At 64.0% G+C, this 17,808-nt stretch overlaps 1 protein-coding gene across 3 annotated transcripts; it reads right to left on the bottom strand.

Annotated features, from left to right (window-relative positions):
- Positions 1-4,006: 4,006 nt before the first annotated feature.
- SRRM2 (serine/arginine repetitive matrix 2) lies at positions 4,007-17,199 on the bottom strand. Of its 3 annotated transcripts, none has more exons than XM_074954221.1 (15): positions 17,114-17,199; positions 15,618-15,893; positions 14,620-14,730; positions 14,112-14,282; positions 13,749-13,826; positions 13,465-13,527; positions 13,219-13,251; positions 12,844-12,894; positions 12,349-12,438; positions 12,027-12,213; positions 6,730-11,741; positions 6,154-6,423; positions 5,740-5,862; positions 5,493-5,548; positions 4,007-4,567 (listed from the first exon to the last, which is right to left on the bottom strand). In XM_074954221.1, the coding sequence occupies exons 2-15, from the start codon at positions 15,854-15,856 to the stop codon at positions 4,476-4,478; spliced, it is 6,576 nt and encodes a 2,191-aa protein (XP_074810322.1). In that variant the 5' UTR covers positions 15,857-15,893; positions 17,114-17,199; the 3' UTR covers positions 4,007-4,475. The 3 variants fall into 3 exon arrangements, with proteins under 3 accessions (XP_074810322.1, XP_074810323.1, XP_074810324.1); XM_074954222.1 differs by lacking the exon at positions 4,007-4,567 and adding an exon at positions 4,821-4,968 and having other exon boundaries at positions 5,441-5,548; XM_074954223.1 differs by lacking the exons at positions 4,007-4,567; positions 5,493-5,548 and adding an exon at positions 4,944-4,968.
- Between the last annotated feature and the right edge of the window lie 609 nt (positions 17,200-17,808).

The following is a 17,808-nucleotide window of genomic DNA, read 5'->3' as shown; positions in this document are numbered from 1 at the left end:
TGCAACAGCAAAATGGCGCCTGCTTCCCGCTTCCACCACAGCGGGGGTCGGGATCCGTCTGGGGCCCGAGTCTGGGGCGCAGGGATGCAGAGCCCCAGAGCACCTGCCTCTAGTCCCCTCTGGGGCACCCCCCTTCTGGGGTCCCCTATCCTGCTTAGTCCCTCCACCAGCCTCTTCCTCTTGGGAGTCATGCCCCAAGCTCTGTGGGGGGGGGGGGCAGTAAGTGGGGAGTACAGGCTCAGAGCCCCTCTCCTCCCAACCAAGCAAACAAGGATTTTGGGGTCCCCCCCAGCCTCTAACATCAGGAAGCACCTCGCTTGAATCCCACACCTGTGAGCTGGATATGGGGCACAGGTAAGAAGGTCTCCTTTGCTCCAGGCTGGGAGCCCGGACTCCTGGGTTCTCTTCCAGCTCCAGGAGGGGAGCAGGGGCTACTGGGTTAGAGCAGGGGGGGCTGGGAGCCCGGACTCCTGGGTTCTCTCCCAGCTCCGGGAGGGGAGCAGGGGCTAGTGGGTTAGAGCAGGGGGGGCTGGGAGCCCAGACTCCTGGGTTCTCTCCCAGCTCTGGGAGGGGAGTGGGGGCTGGGGATTACTTACTAATTATTTCTTGCCTTATTTGCCAACTCTAAAATAATTGCTCACTGCACCGATCCTCCTGAGACAGTTTCCTCGGCTAAAATGACATTGAAGCTCTAGTCTCTAATCGGTCCATCTCCCACGCCGGCAGCCCTGCAAGGAGCCAGCGGCCGGCTGTCAAATTAGGAACCGAGCGATTACGTTTGCAATCGTTAGCCATATCCTAGGAAATTACATTGCGCGCCTTCTCGTTTGCTCTCAATGCTTTCCAATAATTAGCCATTTCACAGTGATTTGTTTGCAGCCTAGAAAACCCTTTTTACAGCTAGAAATTACAATTAACAATTGGTCAGAATTGTATAGTTATTAGTCTCTTAATTATAACAGTTAGTAATTAATCCCCGTTTTCTAATGAGCAATTCCATCAAGAGCCTGTGCTCTGCGGCGTTAAATGGCGCTTAAATGGTTCCTCGCCACCTACCAAGCAGCGGATCCACCTCGGAGATCATGAGGGGTCATTTGATAATTGGCAACGAGGTGTGGCTACTTAAGCAGAGTCGGGATCTTTATTTTAATATTGTAATTAGAGAATTAACACTTCAGTGATCATGGTAACCCTTTGCTGTTAAATCAGTCAAGTAATAAGTGATCATCCGCTTACAACGATCACTGCACAAGTCATTATTTTGTTGCTAATTACACCGAACTACAGCTCTAGGAGGGGAGTGGGGTCTACCAGGGTAGAGGAGGGGGAGGGCTGGGTTCTCTCCCCGGCTCCGGGAGGGGAGCGGGGTCTAGTGGTTAGAGCAGGGGAGGCTGGGGGCCCGGACGCCTGGGTTCTGACAATCCTTCCCAGGGTCCCTGAACCGGCCCCCTCTGCTTGTGGCTCCCTGTTCATTTACCCAGCCGGGGACCGCAGGCAGTGGGAGCTGAGGGAAGGGCAGGGCAGGGGACATTCGGGCAGCCGGAGCCTGGCACAGGGCGGTGCCCGCCGAGGGACGCCGCTTGAGAACTGGCACCGATACGGACAGTGGACTCCTCCATAAAGTAGAAAGCACTACTAAACCGCCGTGTCCCGTGTAGTGTTTCCTACTTTATGGATGAGTGTACTGTGAGCAACGGGAGGAGAGACCGCCGCGCCGCAGGGGCTGGGGACCCAGGAGTCCGGGGGCCAGAGAGGGTGGGGGAAGGGAACCCAGGAGTCCGGGCCGGGGCTGAGGGTGGGGTAGGAGCCAAGAGTCCAAGACCCCGAGGTCTGGGAGGAGAAACGGGTGGAGTGGTTCCCAGCGCCAGAGGTGGGGGTGTTGGTGGAACGGGACCCAGGAGTCCGGGTCTTGTGGCTGGGGGTGGGAAGAGGACGCGGGCACCTGGAGGACAAAGAAGATCCTGAGGGCAGGACCCAGGCATCCAGGCACTGGAGAAGAGCAAGGAGCCAAGGGAAGCCGTGGTGTCAGAATGGAGGGACCCAGGAGTCCGGGACTTGGGGGTGAAAAGCCCCCTGAGAGTCCCGGGGATTCAGGAGCAGGAGAAATGAAGGTATCAGGAACCCAAACTTGGGGAGCACCCAGAGTCTGCTCAGACCCTGGCCCGGGAAAGGGGAGGATGGTTTCAAATCTTTGCTGAGGCAAAACAGCTATAGAAGGTTGTTATCCACACAAACCCGGGGAGGAAGGATCTAGGGACTGTACCTCAGCCAGCGACTGGATTCAAATAAACTGCTGCATTGAAAGACAAAAACTGATAAATCTGCCTCCTCAAATTCATTTGTCTGGTGCGGAGATGCAGCCACCTCTGGGGTGGGGCAGCTGGGAAACAGCCGCATGTAACACCGCACTAGGATGGCTCACCTGGCACTGAGATGCAGCCACCTCTGGGGCGGAGCGGCTGGGGAACAGCCACATACAACGCTGCACAGGGATGACTCACCTGCGGCTGAGATGCAGCCAGCTCTGGGGTGGGGCAGCAGGGGAACGGCCACACAGCGACGCCGGGAACACAAAGTGGGAGGTAAAATCCATTCTGGTGCTGAGGGGGAGCGAGGGAAGCAGAACAGACGCCCCTGGTTTGGGACTGGACCCAGACTCCGGGGCTTGGGGACATTTTCAGAGGAAATGCTTCACCTTAGCTTCACCCCGTTCCCTGCAGCACAGCGCCCCCTAGCGCCACCTTGGGGCCAGCCCTGACTGCCAGGGGAGAGCGCCCCCTGCTGATCCCCCGCTCCCTACAGCAAAGTGCACAAACCATTGCAGCCACCTGCCTACCACACACAGGAGAAGTAGAGCACCGAGGGGCACCGGCAGAGCCCTGTGAGGGAAGGGACCCCACGGCTGGGCTAGCAGGGGGCTGCAGGTCAGGAGAGAGGGGCACCGGCAGAGCTGGGCTGGCAGGGGGCTGCGGGTCAGGAGTGAGGGGCACCGGCAGAGCTGGGCTGGCAGGGGGCTGCGGGTCAGGAGTGAGGGGCACCAGCAGTGCTCGGGGGGCTGGGCTGGCAGGGGGCTGCGGGTCGGGAGTGAGGGGCACCGGCAGAGCAGGGGGGGTCAGGGCTGGGCTAGCAGGGGGCTGCGGGTCAGGAGGGGGGGGCACCGGCAGAGCAGGGGGGTCAGGGCTGGGGGGACAGGGCTGGGCTGGCAGGGGGCTGCGGGTCAGGAGTGAGGGGCACCAGCAGAGCAGGGGGGGGTCAGGGCTGGGGGTCAGGGCTGGGCTGGCAGGGGGCTGTGGGTCGGGAGTGAGGGGCACCGGCAGGGCTGGGGTGGGGAGGGGGGGCCCAGTGGGGTTATGAAATGGGACTTTCCAGCCTGCACCAAGGCGAGGGGAGAGCAGGGCTGGACTTGGTACGCCCGGTGCTGCCCTCCTGTGGCCGTTGCTGATATAGCAGCAGGCTCAGGAGCCCCCGGGGCCCTGCCTGTCGCTCCATAAAGGGGTTCACTGGAGTGAGCCCCTCCCCCAGCCCCCTAACCATCCCTGGGCACCCCCATTATGCAGGGATCCCTCCCCGGCTTGTTCCTGCCCCCTGTGGGTCCCGGGGGGGAGCATCTGCCCGGTTATTGTCTGGCCGCCCGGGGCAGGGAGCGAGGTTTGGGGGGGCCCCTGCCGCCCCCCGAAAGACGCAGGCACCCGAGGAAAGGGAGGGGGCACAGGCTCTGCATTTCGTAGTTTATTTCACAGAAAAATGTCTCCTTGCTGTACAGATTAAAAAAAAAATCGAACGCTTTTAAGAAACGTGAAGAAAACTCTCTGCCCCACCCCCCGCCCCACCCCCCAATCTGCCCTTCGATTTAGGGTTTCTCAGCCGGCTCACCCCCCCCCCCAAACTGTGGGGTCCGCGGCACAGCCACTCACGCTCCAAAACCGCAGATCTGGGCTCTGCTGACGGTGCCCCCAAACTGCTGTTCTGGGGTTCAAAGAGCCCCCCCCACATCCTTCATTGGGGGTCCGGTGAACCCCCAGCTCTGCCCCCTCCACACATCAGACGAGGTGCCCCAAATTTAACTGAAAGCACATATGCTCCCCTAAAAAGGAGTCTAATTTTGGGGGTGGCTCCTGAGAAAAGGGCAGATTGTACCCTGGAACTCAGGATTGCTCCTGCTAACATCCCCCCAAATATCGATCGCGAGAACCCCCACCGTGAGCCCAAAGAGGCGCTCCCCCACATTTTAACGGCAAGGAGAACTCAAAATCACTTCCTTGCCCCCAATCAGAGTAATTTGGGGGGGGCTGGGAAGGGGGATATGGGCCTGGAAATTTGGGGTGCTCGCAATGAGAGCTCCCCCTGAAATTCTGGAGCAGCTGCCGGTGAAATCGGAACAATCTACCCCCTAAAATTTGGGGGGGGGCTGCAAAAGAAGGGGTGATCTAAACCCGAGATTTGGGGGGATTCACCCCCTGAAAATTGGGGGTGCTTCAAAGAGGGGCAATGCACCTCAGAAATGTAGGGGGACGCATGCCATCCCGTGCCATGCAGGTCTCTGCCAGAGAAGCAGGATCTCGCCAGCCCCCCGACTGAGAAACACTAAATCAAGCCGGCTTTTTCCGTCCCCCCCCAACCCCCCCCACTTTTTTTGTGTTTTCCTCTTTAACCATTTTTTGTCTAAATCAACCCAACTCCCCCCCCCCCCCCCACTTGTCTCAAAACACAGAAGTTTTGTCGGGTTTTTTTTTATCGGTAAAACTCACAGAAGAGAAAAAACTGAAACGCTCACATGGGAAAAAAACGAGATTCGAGTCACAACGGGGCGGGGCCCCGGCAGCCGAGGGGGCGGGACGTAGCCGCCGACCAATGGGGGAGGGGGAGGTGAAGGAAGGAGCCAATGGAAACAGAGGAGGCTGCTGCCGGTGCCCCTGCTAGAGGGCGCTGCTGCTGGAGGCTGGGCGGAGCCCCGCGGGCTACGGCGACCTGAAAAGAGGAGAAAGGGGGGAGGGGTTAAGGGGATACAGGGAGCGGTCTGGCCCCCGGTGGAGAAAGGGGGAAAATGCAGACCCCAATGGGTCAGCCTCACAGGCCCATCTATCCCGGTATCCCGCCACCTCCCTGCCCCTCCGGATCAGCCTCATGAGCCCATTTACCCCGATCCGCCCCCCAGATCGGCCCCACGGGCCCATGTATCCCGCCCTGTCCTGCACCCCCCGCCCATCAGCCCCATGTACCCCGGTACCCCACCCCCTCCCAGATCAGCCCCATGGGACCATCTACCTTGGTATCCTGCCCCCTCCTGGCTGCCCCAGATCAGCCCCATGGACCCATCTACCCCAGTATCCTGCCCCCTCATCAGCCCCATGGGCCCATCTACCCTGGTATTCTGCCCTCTCCCAGCCCCCCCCAGATCAGACCCACAGGCCCATCTAGCCCCGTCTCAGCCCCCTCGTACCGGGACGCTCGGCGACGGGCAGCGTGAGGGGGGCTGGGCGTTTCCCGCCTGCGCTTGCGACCCGGGGAGCGGCTGTTGGTTCCTCGGCTCCTCTGGGAGGGTTTGTCACTGAGGGGGGCGCCGGGTAAGGGGAGGGTCAGTGGGGCCCCCAGATCTGACCCACAACCCTCCAAGCCTGCCCCCTCCCAGGCGTCCGATTCCCCCCTCCCCTGCTCCTCAGCCCCCCCACCCCCACCCTTCCCTCCTAGCCCCCCTCCCACCCACGAGCTGGTCCCTGGGGGGTTCCAGCAGACACCTACCTGTGCCGCTCCCGCTGGGCCGGGGGGGGCTCCGGGGGGGAGGGCCGGCGCCGCTCGGCCGGGGAGTAGCTGAGAGAGCGCGAGTCACGCAGGGAGTCGATCGGTTTCCGGGGGCTCCGGGAGCTGTGGGGGGGGAAGGGGGGATGGCAGGTGAGACAGCAGCGCCCCCTGCGGGGGGTGGGACCAGCAGCACTCTGGGCAGGACAGGGCAGGGGACCCAGGGTCAGCCAGCTGGGCTCCTGCTCCCTGGGGAGAATGGGGACCCAGGCATCTGGGCTGGCATCAACCACCAACTCCCCTCAGACAAACCCAGAGGGATCCAGGGGAAAACAGGGACCCAGGTATCCAGCCTGGCAATGCCCAACCCCTAGGAGAATGAGAACCCAGGCGTCCAGGCCAACACCCCACACTTACCGCCTCTGCTCAGGCGAGAGCTTCTTGGGGGCCGCCTTGGGCTGTGGCTGGGGCCCCGGCTTAGGAGAGGAGGAGGAAGAGGAGGAGGAGGAAGAAGAGGACGAGGAGGAGGAGGACGACGACGAGGAGGAAGACGAGGACGATGACGAGGAGGATGAAGACGTTGAGCTGCTGCTGGAGCTGCTGGAGCTTCGGGAACGGCGTTTCCGCTTGGCCACCTCCAGGGGGCGCCCCTCGCGGACCAGCTCCTTCTGCGCCGGACTCAGGGGCCTGCGGACAGGGGCAGCGTGAGAAACTGGGGCAGGGGAGAGTGGGACTGGGCAGGGGGCACCATGCGCAGGGTGGCGGCTCAGCAGGGGGGCACTGGGCTGGGCCAGAAGGAATGGGATGGGGAGCTGGGTGGAGGGTGCCCTGCCGCAAGGGGCCGGAGATGGGCGGGCGTGCCGCGAGGGGATGGGGACGGGCCGTGGGGGACCAGGCAGAGGGCAGGCGTGCCGTGCGGTGGGGGACCAGGGAGAGCGGGGACATGCCACATTGTGGGGAGCTCAGGCCGGGGGGGCACCGCAGGGGACTCACTCTTTCTTCGCTGTTTCCAGGTCGGGCCCCTTGCTCGCTGGAGAGTCGTGGCTGGACTCCGAAGAGCTGGAGCTGGAGTCGGAGGAGGAGGAAGAGGAAGAGGACGAGGACGAGGAAGACGAGGAGGACGACGAGGATGTGGACGAGCTCCTCTTCTCTTTGGACGGGGTGCGGGGGGGCACCGGCAGCGGCACCAGCAGCTTGGGGACTCCGCTCCGGGCTTTGTCTGGCAGCTCCCCGGGCCCCTCCGGGGCTGGCGGCTCCGACTTGACCTTTGGCCCTTCCCTGTCTTCCTCCTTGGGGGGCAGCACCGGGAGTGGGGCAGGCAGGGGGCTGGGCACCTTGTGGGAGGCAGAGGAGGAGGAGGAGGAAGAGGAGGAGGAGGAAGATCTGACTTTCTCTGGCCCTTTGGCTGTGGGGAGGCGGCCGGCAGGTGGGGAGCCCCCAGGGGCGACAGGGCAGGAGTTCAGGGTCCAGGCGGGCGCTGGACCCCCATTCCTCACTGCCCCCAGAGATCCCTCTGGCCGTGGGGAGTGGATCTTGGGAGCAGGGGAATGGGCTTTCCTGGCTTTGGGGGAGGCCTCGTCCGGCGCCGGCGGGGAGCAGGACGGACTGCGCCGGACGGGCACCACCACCACGGGCGACGTCTTCTCAGCTCTGCCTGGTGCTGTCTTGTCAGCCGCTCCCACTTTGGGGTATTTCTCCAGCACCGGCGGTGAGCGGGACCTCCTCCCGGCTCGTTTTGGTGAGCCCGAGCCTGAGCGAGTCCTGGCTGGTGACGCCTTCGAGCGGCCACGGTAGGAAGAGGCTGGAGTGCGGGAGACGTCCAGTTTCGGCGGGGAGCGGGAGCGGGGCTGCCGGGAGCCGCGGCGCCGGGGGGAAGATCCCGCTCGGGCTCGGCGGGGCGGCGTGCGGGATCTGCCACGGCGGGGCGAGGACGGCGAGCGCTCCCGGCGGCGGGAGAATCGCGAGGTGGATCTTGAGCGGCTCCTGCCGGGCGACGAGATGGATCGGTCCCTCCGCAGGGAGCTTCTGGATTTGCCTCGTCTGGAGATGGACCGGGAGCGGGTTCTCCTGGGCGACGACCCAGATCTTCCTCGCCGCAGGGAAGATCTCCACTTCCCCCTTCTGGAGGGGGAGCTGGACCGACCACGCCTCGTCGGGCCCTTGGGTCTCTCTGGAGATGACCCAGAGCGGCTGCTTCTGGGAGACGCCCCCAGCTTCTCTCGAGGTCTCGGGGATGAGCCGGACCTGCCACGCCTTGGAGAAGATCTGGATTTCTCTCGAGGTCTTAGGGACGAGCCGGATATACTGTACCTTGCAGGCGATCTGGATTTCTCTCTAGATCTCAGAAATGAGCCAGAACTGCCATACCTTGCAGGAGATCGGGATTTCTCTCGAGGCCTGGGAGATGAGCCAGACCTGCTGCGTCTCGGGGGCGATCGGGATTTCTCTCGCGGCCTGGGGGGCGATCGGGATTTCTCTCGCGGCCTCGGGGGCGATCGGGATTTCTCTCGCGGCCTCGGGGGCGATCGGGATTTCTCTCGCGGCCTCGGGGGCGATCGGGATTTCTCTCGCGGCCTCGGGGGCGATCGGGATTTCTCTCGCGGCCTCGGGGGCGATCGGGATTTCTCTCGCGGCCTCGGGGGTGAGCCAGATCTGCTGCGTCTCAGAGGTGATGAGGATATTTCTGCCCGTTCTGGAGAAGACTCCGAGCTGCTTGGAGGTGTTCTGGATTTCTCTCTGATGCCAGGCGACGACCCCAACCTGCTCCTTCTCGGGGACATTCCATATTTGTCTTTTGTTTCAGGAGACATCGGCTTGACCTGACCTGCTAAAATCCTCACTAACTCTGTAGCTTCTGGAGAAACCACAGGCCTGCTGTGTTTTGAAACTGCCCCAAGCTTGCTTCCTGACCCTGGAGAGGATCCGGATCGGCTGCGTCTTGGGGGCGAACTGGATTTCCCTTTCAGTGTCAACAATGATCCAGATCCGCTCAGTGAGGGAGGCGATCTGGATTTTGCTTGCTCTGCAGAGACCCCTCTCATGGGCGGAGATGGGGACTTCTCTTTCACTTCTGGAGAGGATCCGGATTGGCTTTGCCATGGTTGGGGAGATCTGGATTTCTCCTTCACCACTGGAGAGGCACCAGGCTTAACACATCTTGGAGGTGATCTGGATTTCTTTTTTGGCTCTGGAGAAGATCCTGATTGGCTGTGCCTTGGGAGTGGTGAGCTAGATTTATCATTTAGTTCTGGAGATGATCCAGACCTGCCTCTCGCAGGCGGCGATCTGGATTTCTTCATCAGTTCTGGAGAGGATCCAGACTGGCTACATCTTGGAAGCAAGCTAGATTTCTCTTCCACCACTGGAGAAGACACAGCACCACTGTGTCTTGGAGAGGTCTTAGACAGCTTCTTCAATTCTGGAGAGGATCCAGATCTGCTTCTCCCTGGAGAAGATCTGGATTTCCCTTCCACTGCTGGTAAACATCCAAGCCCACTTTGCCTTTGAGGAGAACTGGATTTCTTCTTCAACCCAGAAGAGGAACCAGACCTGCCTCTCGCAGGAGGTGACATAGATTTCTCTCTCTGTTCTGGTGAGGATCTAGATCTGCTTCGTCTCAGGGGCGATCTTGGTTTCTCTCGCACAGCTGGAGATGATCCAGATCTGCTTCGTCTCGGGGGCGATCTAGATTTCTCTTGTACTGCTGGAGATGATCCAGATCTGCTGCGTCTCGGGGGCGATCTAGATTTCTCTCGCACGGCTGGAGATGATCCAGATCTGCTGCGTCTTGGGGGCGATCTAGATTTTTCTCGCACGGCTGGAGATGATCCGGATCTGCTGCGTCTTGGGGGTGATCTGGATTTCTCTCGCACGGCTGGAGATGATCCAGATCTGCTGCGTCTCGGGGGCGATCTAGATTTCTCTCGCACAGCTGGAAATGACCCAGATCTGCTGCGTCTCGGGGGCGATCTAGATTTCTCTCGCACGGCTGGAGATGACCCAGATCTGCTGCGTCTCGGGGGCGATCTAGATTTCTCTCGCACGGCTGGAGATGACCCAGATCTGCTTCGTCTCGGGGGCGATCTAGATTTCTCTCGCACGGCTGGAGATGATCCAGATCTGCTTCGTCTCGGGGGCGATCTAGATTTCTCTCTCAATGCTGGAGAAGACCCAGATCGGCCTCTCACAGGTGGCGATCTGGATTTCTTCTTCACCACTGAAGAGGACCCAGATCTGCCTCGTCTCGGGGGTGATCTAGATTTCTTCTTCAACACTGGCGACGACCTAGACCTGCTTCGTCTCAGCGGTGATCTAGATTTCTTCTTCAACACTGGCGAAGACCTAGACCTGCTTCGTCTCCGTGGTGATCTGGATTTCTTTCTCGCCAATGGAGAAGATCCAGATCGCCTTCGTCTGGGGGATGACCTGGATTTCTTCTTCACTTCTGGAGACGATCCAGACCGGCTTCTTCTAGGTGGTGTTCTGGATTTCTTTTTGAGTGCCGGAGACAATCCAGACCTCCTCCTCCTCCTTCTGGACGGCGTTCTGGATTTCTTTTTCAGCGCTGGAGACGACCCTGACCGGCTCCTCCGAGGGGAAGATCTGGATTTCTTTTTTGGCCGAGGTGATGAGCCAGAGCGGCTCCTCCGGGGTGATGATCTGGATTTTTTCCGTAGCCGAGGGGACGATGTGGAGCGGCTGCGTCTTGACACTTTCCTGGATTTCTGCTTTACTTCTGGCGACGAGTCTGACCGGCTCCTCCGCAGGAGCAGCCTGGATTTCTTCCTCCGCTCAGCTGACGACCCAGAGCGGCTCCTCCTAGCTGAAATCAGTGATTTCTCCCGCCTGGGAGAGGACCCGGACCTGCCTCGCCGGGGCGGGGTTCTAGACCGGGACCTGCCTCGCCGGGGCGAGGTTCTAGACCGGGACCTGCCTCGCCGGGGCGGGGTTCTAGACCGGGACCTGCCTCGCCGGGGTGGGGTTCTAGACCGGGACCTGCCTCGCCGGGGCGGGGTTCTAGACCGGGACCTGCCTCGCCGGGGCGGGGTTCTAGACCGGGACCTGCCTCGCCGGGGCGGGGTTCTAGACCGACCCCGCCTCGCCGTGTTCCTGCTCCTAGACCAGCCAGGCCTCTGGGGTGTCCTGGAGCGGGACCATCCTCGTCTTTGAGGGCTGCGAGATCTCCCCCTCCTCTGGGGCGTACGGGATTTGCCCCACCTGGGTGGAGTGCGGGAACGGGAACGGCCCCATCTCTGGGGGCTCCGGGACCTGCCTCTCCACTGGGGGCTCCGGGATCGGGACCGGCCCCGTCTCGGTGGCGTGCGGGAACGCCCTCCCCGGCGGGGGGGGGTGCGGGAACGCCCTCCCCGGCGGGGGGGGGTGCGGGAGCGCTCCCTGCGGGAAGGGGGCGTCCGCGAGCGTGACTTGGCGTCTCTCTTTGAGAGGGAGCGGGTTTTGGCGCTCTTCGCGGGGGTGCCAGATCGCTCACGCCGGGACGAGGGCTTGGGGGCAGCCTTAGCAGGCTGGGAGGGCTCCGGGGAAGAACTGGAGCGGTCCCGGCGCTGGGAGCCCCTCGATTTCTCCTGCCTGCTTGGGGCCGGCTTATCCCGCTCGGGAGAAGAGGAGGAGGAGTCTTCGTCGCTCTCAGAGCCTGAGCGGGACGGCTGGGGGGAGGGGGCCTTCCGGGTCGTGACCGGTGCCGAGGGGGCAGCCCCTAGCGACGGGCTCTTGGGGCGATCAGACACTGGCTTTTTCGGAGGCGGGGAGGAGGAACGGGGAGACTTGGTCTCTTTGGAGGGTGGGCGCTTCTGGCTGGACGAGGCCCTCTCCCGGGCCGGCTCGGGGGATGGGGAGCGGCGTTGCGGGCGTGGCTCACGCGCCGAGGTCGGGGTGGGGGTGGATTTGCGCTCTGGCTGCCGGGGGTGATCCTTGTCCTTCTGCTTCCCCTCGGAGACGGGCGACAGAGAGGAGGAATGCTGGCGGGGGGAGCGCCGAGAAGACTGCTTCTGTGGGAGGGGGAGAGAAAGCTGCTACTGCATGGACTTCAACCCACACCCCCAGCCTCACTGCTCTCACCCATTAGCCCCCATTCCCCTCCCAGAGCCGGGATAGAACCCAGGAGTCCTGGCTCCCAGCCTCCCCCCGCTCTCTGACTCACTAAACCCCACTCCTCTCCTGGAGCTGGGGAGAGAACCCAGGAGTCCTGGCTCCCATCCCTGCCCTGCTCTGACCCACCAGACCCCCCCTTCCCTCCCAGAGCTGGGGAGAGAACTCAGGTCCCCACCACTCACCTCTCGCTTATCTCGACCCTCCCGGGGGCTGCCACTCTGTGCACGCCGGCTGACCTCGGGGGATGCTGAGTGATCTCTCTTGGGGGCATCCTTTGGGGCGCCCTCGGGGTCAGCTCTCCTCCGCGGCGGTGCGGCGGGGCTCACACTGGGCCGGGAAGCCCGTTTCTGAGTGGTGACACTCCGGGACCTGGGGAGGTTGGGGCAAAAGAGAAGGATCAGAGGTCAATGAGAGCAACAACACCCCCTGGGTGTTAGGAAGCCCTTCGAGGCAGGACCCCGCGCCCCTGACACCCCACCCCCACCCCACCGGCGGGGTGCCTACCTGCTCTGCGAGCTGTCCGAGGAGGAGGAAGAGTCTGGAGAGGACGAGCGACCTCTTCGGCCCTTCTGGGATGCTGACTCGCTGGTGGATCTGAGAGCACGCGGTCGGTTAGGGGGAATAATACCTGCCCTTGGGGGGTGGGCAGCGTGAGCAGCACAGGCTGGGGCGAAGAAATCAGAGGAATCCTGGCAGGTGGAGGGAGTAGGGCAGCCGGGGGGGGGGGAGCCAAATCAGGGAGTGTGGGGAGCGCAGGCCGGGGGGGTGGGGGGGGGGTGATTAGTGGGGAGGAATCCTGGCAGCGGGGGGTGGGCGACGTGGGGGGCGAGAATCAGGGAGCGTGGGGAGCGCAGGCCGAAGGGTCTGGCCGCAGCACTGGGGGGCACAGGCCAGGGAGGTGCAGGAGGGGGCTGACAGCGGTGCAGGGAGCACACAACAGGGGGTGCAGGAGGGGACTAGCTGTGGCATTGGGGGGGGGGGCACACACTGGACTCTTACCTCTTCCTCTTCTTCTCCTTGGCTTTGTGTTTGCTCTTGGGACTGGGAGACCTGAGGTGAGTAACAGGGACCATTGGGAAACTGGAGAGCCCCCCACGCCCAGTGCCCCGCCCCCAACAGCACCCCCTGCTGGGAGAGGCCGGGGCTAGAATACCCCAGAGCTCCGGCTAGCGCCCCGGCCCACAGAGTCCTCTGCTGGGAGAGGCCAGGCCTGGAGTCACCAGGAGCTCCCCCCACAGCCACCGCCCCGCCCCACAGCGCCCCCTGCTGGGAAAGGCCAGGGCTGGAGTCACCAGGAGCTACCCCCACAGCGCCCCCTGCTGGGACAGGGCGGGGCTGCCCATTTCACTAAAAAAAGCCAGTGCAGTCCCTCACCTGTGTTTCCTCTTCTTCGAGTCTGACTCAGACCTGGACAGAGAACATGGAATGTGGGGTCAGCAGAGCCATGGCACCCCACTGCTTCCCAATCGCCCCGCAACTAACAGACCCTGGGGCCCATAGACTCCCCACCCCCAGAGCCAGCCATCACCCGCCTTGGGGCCGGATTGGAGCCAGCGCCCCCTACCGGGGAAAGGCCACATGTCCCATTCCCTGGCCCCCCCGAGCCGGCCCACCACTTACCTGTGTTTCTTTTTCTTAGAGCTCTTTTTCCTCTCCCTTCGAGAAGGGGATCTGCTCTCTGACCTGCAGGGGAATGCAGCTGGAGTCAAACGCAGTTGGAGGGCATCAGAGACTTCCAAGAGTCCTGGCTCCCAGCCCCCCCACTCTACCCACTGCACCCAACTCCCCTCCCAGAGCTGGGAAGAGAACCCAGGAGTCCTGGCTCCCAGCCCCCATCGCTCTAACCACTAGACCTCACTCCCCTCCCAGAGCTGGGGAGAGAACCCAGGTGTCCTGGTACTCACCTGCCTCTGTCTTTCTTCTTTTTCTTTTTTTTCTGCTTGGGGGATGGAGAGCGGGAGCTGCTGGACTCACGGACCAGGCTGGGGACAGACAGAGCAGGCGTGAAGGGGTTAATCGCCCCTGGTCCAGCCCCTCCCTCACCACGAGCTGAACCCCTGGTATGGGGGCAACAGGCCTCGAGCTTGTGTCCTATTGTTTGCGTTCCCACCGCTAGAGGGCAGGGCTGCAACTCAGGCCAGACAGGGAGGGGTATCGGCCATCCACCCCAGCACCGCACACAGCCTGCCCCCCGCCAGCACTGGGCCCCCACAACCCCGAAGGCCCCAGCACGGAGCAGCTGTGCCCCTCCACACCCCAGCCAGTACCTGTACTGCTTCTGCTGCTCCTGCTGCTGCTTGGCAGCCGCCGCCTCCTTCGCCCTGCGGTTGGGGTCGAACGAGCTCCCGTCGACGTAATTCTCGCTGATGCCAAAAGCCGCCCTCAGCCGCTCGTTCTTCTTTTCATTGGCCTCGGCCAGCTGGTGGGTCTCTGTGACCCTGGGGAGGGGAGAGGAGGCGGTAAGGGGCGCAACAGACCACAAGACTGGGGGAGCCCAGGGCTGGGCTAGCGGGGCTGCAGGTCAGGAGTGAGGGGCACCAGCAGAGCTGGGGGGAGCCCAGAGCTGGGCTAGCAGGGGGCTGCGTGTCGGGAGTGAGGGGCACCGGCACAGCCGAGGGGGGCAGGGATTGCGCACCCGCTGACACACCTCAGGCCCGAGACGCAGGAAGGGAAGGTGGAGCCCATCTCTAGCACCCAGCCAGTGAAGCTAGCAATGCCGGGGGCAGGCACGCTGGGGGATCCGCCCCACTGCTGGTGGCCCTCTTAGGTACTTACGCTGGTTTCTGCTCAGGCTGCTGCTCCCCCTCCTTGCCCAAAGCCACGTCCTTCTCCACGAGCATGAGCCGGAAGGTCGCCACCTTCTCCTGGATCTCGCCCTCAGCATAACTGGGGAGAGGAGCCAGGAGAGTCAGGGGGCGCTGGGGGAGACGGGGTGTCCCCGGACTCTGGCCGAGGACACCTGAACGAGGCTGGGCCAGTGTCCGGCTTTTCCATCCTCCTGCAGCTCCCAAAGCAAGTCGGGGGCAATGTGGACCCCCATCCCATCCCACGGTCTCGGTGCCTCCCAGGCCCTTATTACGGCGCCCGCCAAGGAAGGCGACAGACAGGCAGCGGTGCCAGCACCAGCTATGGACCCATCAGCCCAGGGGCAGAGAGCCGGGGCAATGTCCCCTCTCCACAGGAGGGCTTGAACTGGGGTCTCCTGCCCCGAGAGCTGCTCCAGCCATCGGGCCACAGCCTGAGAAGACAGGGACCCACGGCACATGCCCCCTCCCCCATGCACCCCTGCACTGCGTCAAGGGGCCCGTTGGAGCACGGGACGGGCCCTCTCCATGGCAGGGTACAGCCTACTTTGGGGCACCCTAGCTACATTCATCGTCATAGCACAATGCATCCCCCCCCCCCAACACACACAACCCCCGTGTCCCATCCCCACCCCCCTGATGTGTGCCCCCCAACAACCTCCACCTCCCATCGCCACCCCCTGATGTGTACCCCCCCAAACGCCCCGCGTCCCATCCCCACCCCCCCATGTGTGCCCCCCCACAAACCCCACATCCTATCCCCACCCCCGATGTGTTCCCCCAAGCTCCCTGTGTGCCCTCCCAATGCGTACCCCCCATGTGTCACCCCCAGTGTGCCCCCAACCCCCCCACCTCCCATCCCCACCCCCGATGTGCCCCTTGCATCCCATCTCCATCCTCAATGTGTGTCCCATCCCCTCCCTGATGTGCCCCCCCCCACGTGACACAGTGCAGCACCCCCACACGTACCCCTGTTCCTCCATGAGCTCGGCCAGCTCCAGGCATTTCAGCTCCACCTTCCGCTTGCGCTCATGGTCCAGGATCTCCTGGTTGGGCTTCTTAACCAGAGACGACTCCAGCTTCCTGAGCTCCTCCTCCGACTTGTAGTCGGTTCGCTCCTTCTTGTGCCGCACGGCCGAGAGGTTGCGCTGGACGTAGCCGTTGGTGCCGCTGCCCCGGGGAGTGGGGAGCCCTATCCCATTGTACATGGCGCCGCCAGGCTAGCACCGCCCGGGCCTGCAAGACCTGCGGAGACACACATGGCCTCAGACCCCCGAGTTCGGGCTGCCAGCGGCCCCAGCACACCACGCTAACCACTAGACCCCATTCCCCTCCCAGAGAACCCAGGTCCTGATTCCTAGTCCCTGGTCGCCTAGCAAGGGTGCCCTCCCCCCCCCCCCCGCCCCAAACAAACCAAACACAAAACCCAGCCCCAACAAATGTCTTTTTAGGATGACAACGCACAGCTAGATCCAAATTAGCATGTAAATGAGGGCAGACCTCCGGGGAGCCCGGGAGGGGTTCGGTGTTGGGGAGACTGCAGGGAGGGGGCACAGACAAGAAGATGGGGGGCATGCAGGGGGAAGGGATGGCCTAAATGACGCTCTGTGGCAGGCGGAGGATGGGGGGGGCAGAGAGGGAGGAGGAGTTATGAAGCAGAGAGAAGGGAGAAGATGCAACAATTGCAGGGGAAAAATCTGTACTTTGAGGGTCACCCGCAGCTGGGGGGCTGTGGCTCCTGCACTGCCCCCACCCCCACCTCTGCTCCCTCTCCATCTTCTCCTGTCCTCACCCCACCCTCCCCTGCCCCCCCGCTCCCTCTCCATCCCCCCTACCCCCACCACACCCTCCCACCCCCCTGCTCCCTCCCCTTCCCCATCCCCCCTGCCCCCCACCCACTCCTCCGCTCCCTCCCCATCCCCCCACCCACCCTCCCTTCCCCATCCACCCTGCCCCCACCCCAGCCCCTCCTCTGCCCCCGTCCCTGCCCCTGCCCCATCCCCCCACCCACTCCTCTGCCCCCTCCCCCCCACCCCAGCCCCTCCCCACCGACCCCGTCCCCATCCCCACCCCCCACCCCACCCCAGCCCCTCCTCTGTCCCGTCCTGCCCCTGCCCCCCCACCCCTTCCCCATCCCCCCACCCACTCCTCTGCCCCCTCCCCCCCACCCCAGCCCCCTCCCCCACCGACCCCGTCCCCATCCCCACCCCCCCACCCCAGCCCCTCCTCTGTCCCCGTCCTGCCCCTGCCCCCCCACCCCTTCCCCATCCCCCCACCCACTCCTCTGCCCCCTCCCCCCCACCCCAGCCCTCCCCACCGACCCCGTCCCCATCCCCACCCCCCTGCCCCTCCCTCTGTCCCCGTCGGGCCCCTGCCCCCCCACCCCCTCCCATCCCCCCTCCTCTGCTGCCCCCTCTCCCCAGGCCCGACCCCGGGCCCCCCCGCGCCGCGTCTGCGCCACTCACGGAGCCAGGCCGCCCGCTCGCTCCGCGCCGCCGCCTCGGCTGAGCCTGACTCCGAGCCAGCAGCTGCCCCCGCCCCCGCCAGCGCCGCCCGCCGCGCGGCACCACGGGAAATGGAGTCCGCCAGGCCGCGCCGCGCCGCGCGGGACAGCGGGCGCGCCGGCCGCGCGGCACTACAGCTCCCGGCGGGCCCCGCGCGCGCGGGGCCTGCCGCCGCCATTTTGTGCGCTGTGCCGTTGGGCCGCGGGGCACGCCGGGAGCTGTAGTCCGGCTGGGCCGGGGAGGCTGCGTCCGGCAATGGCGGAGCCCTGTGCCGGCGCGACTACAGCTCCCATGAGGCCCCGCGGCAGTCGCACAGCCCACTGGGATGCCCACGACCCAGCTCAGGGCAAAGGCGGCCGGGGCCGTCGGGACTCCGGTTCCCATGAGGCGCCGCGGCAGCCGCGCAGCCCGCTGGGTAACCACCAGCCCGCTGGGGGGGGTGGGAAGGCCGCTCCCGGCATGCCCCGCGCCGAACACCGCCATTTTCTCCGCGCGGCCGCGGGGCAGGCCGGGAGCCGTAGTCCGGCCCCGGCGGAAATATCGCGCCCATGAGGCCCCGCGGCGGGGCGCAAGGCCTGCTGGGACATGCCGGGCCGGGGGCGGGCCCGTGAGACCGCTTCCCGCCGCCATTTTGATCGCTGAGGGGATTATTGTAG

The sequence above is a fragment of the Natator depressus genome, chromosome 6 (assembly GCF_965152275.1).
Source record: "Natator depressus isolate rNatDep1 chromosome 6, rNatDep2.hap1, whole genome shotgun sequence".
Taxonomy (NCBI): Eukaryota; Metazoa; Chordata; order Testudines; family Cheloniidae; genus Natator; species Natator depressus.
This window is presented reverse-complemented; position numbering and strand designations above follow the sequence as displayed.

Coding starts and splice junctions, on each gene's coding strand:
- SRRM2 (XM_074954221.1), bottom strand. CDS start 15,856: ATGTACAATGGGATAGGGCTCCCCACTCCCCGGGGCAGCGGCACCAAC. Junction 13,827..14,111: donor GAGCAGCAGAAGCAGTACAG/GTACTGGCTGGG, acceptor GTCTGTCCCCAG/CCTGGTCCGTGAGTCCAGCA. Junction 6,424..6,729: donor CTGGAAACAGCGAAGAAAGA/GTGAGTCCCCTG, acceptor CCCTGTCCGCAG/GCCCCTGAGTCCGGCGCAGA.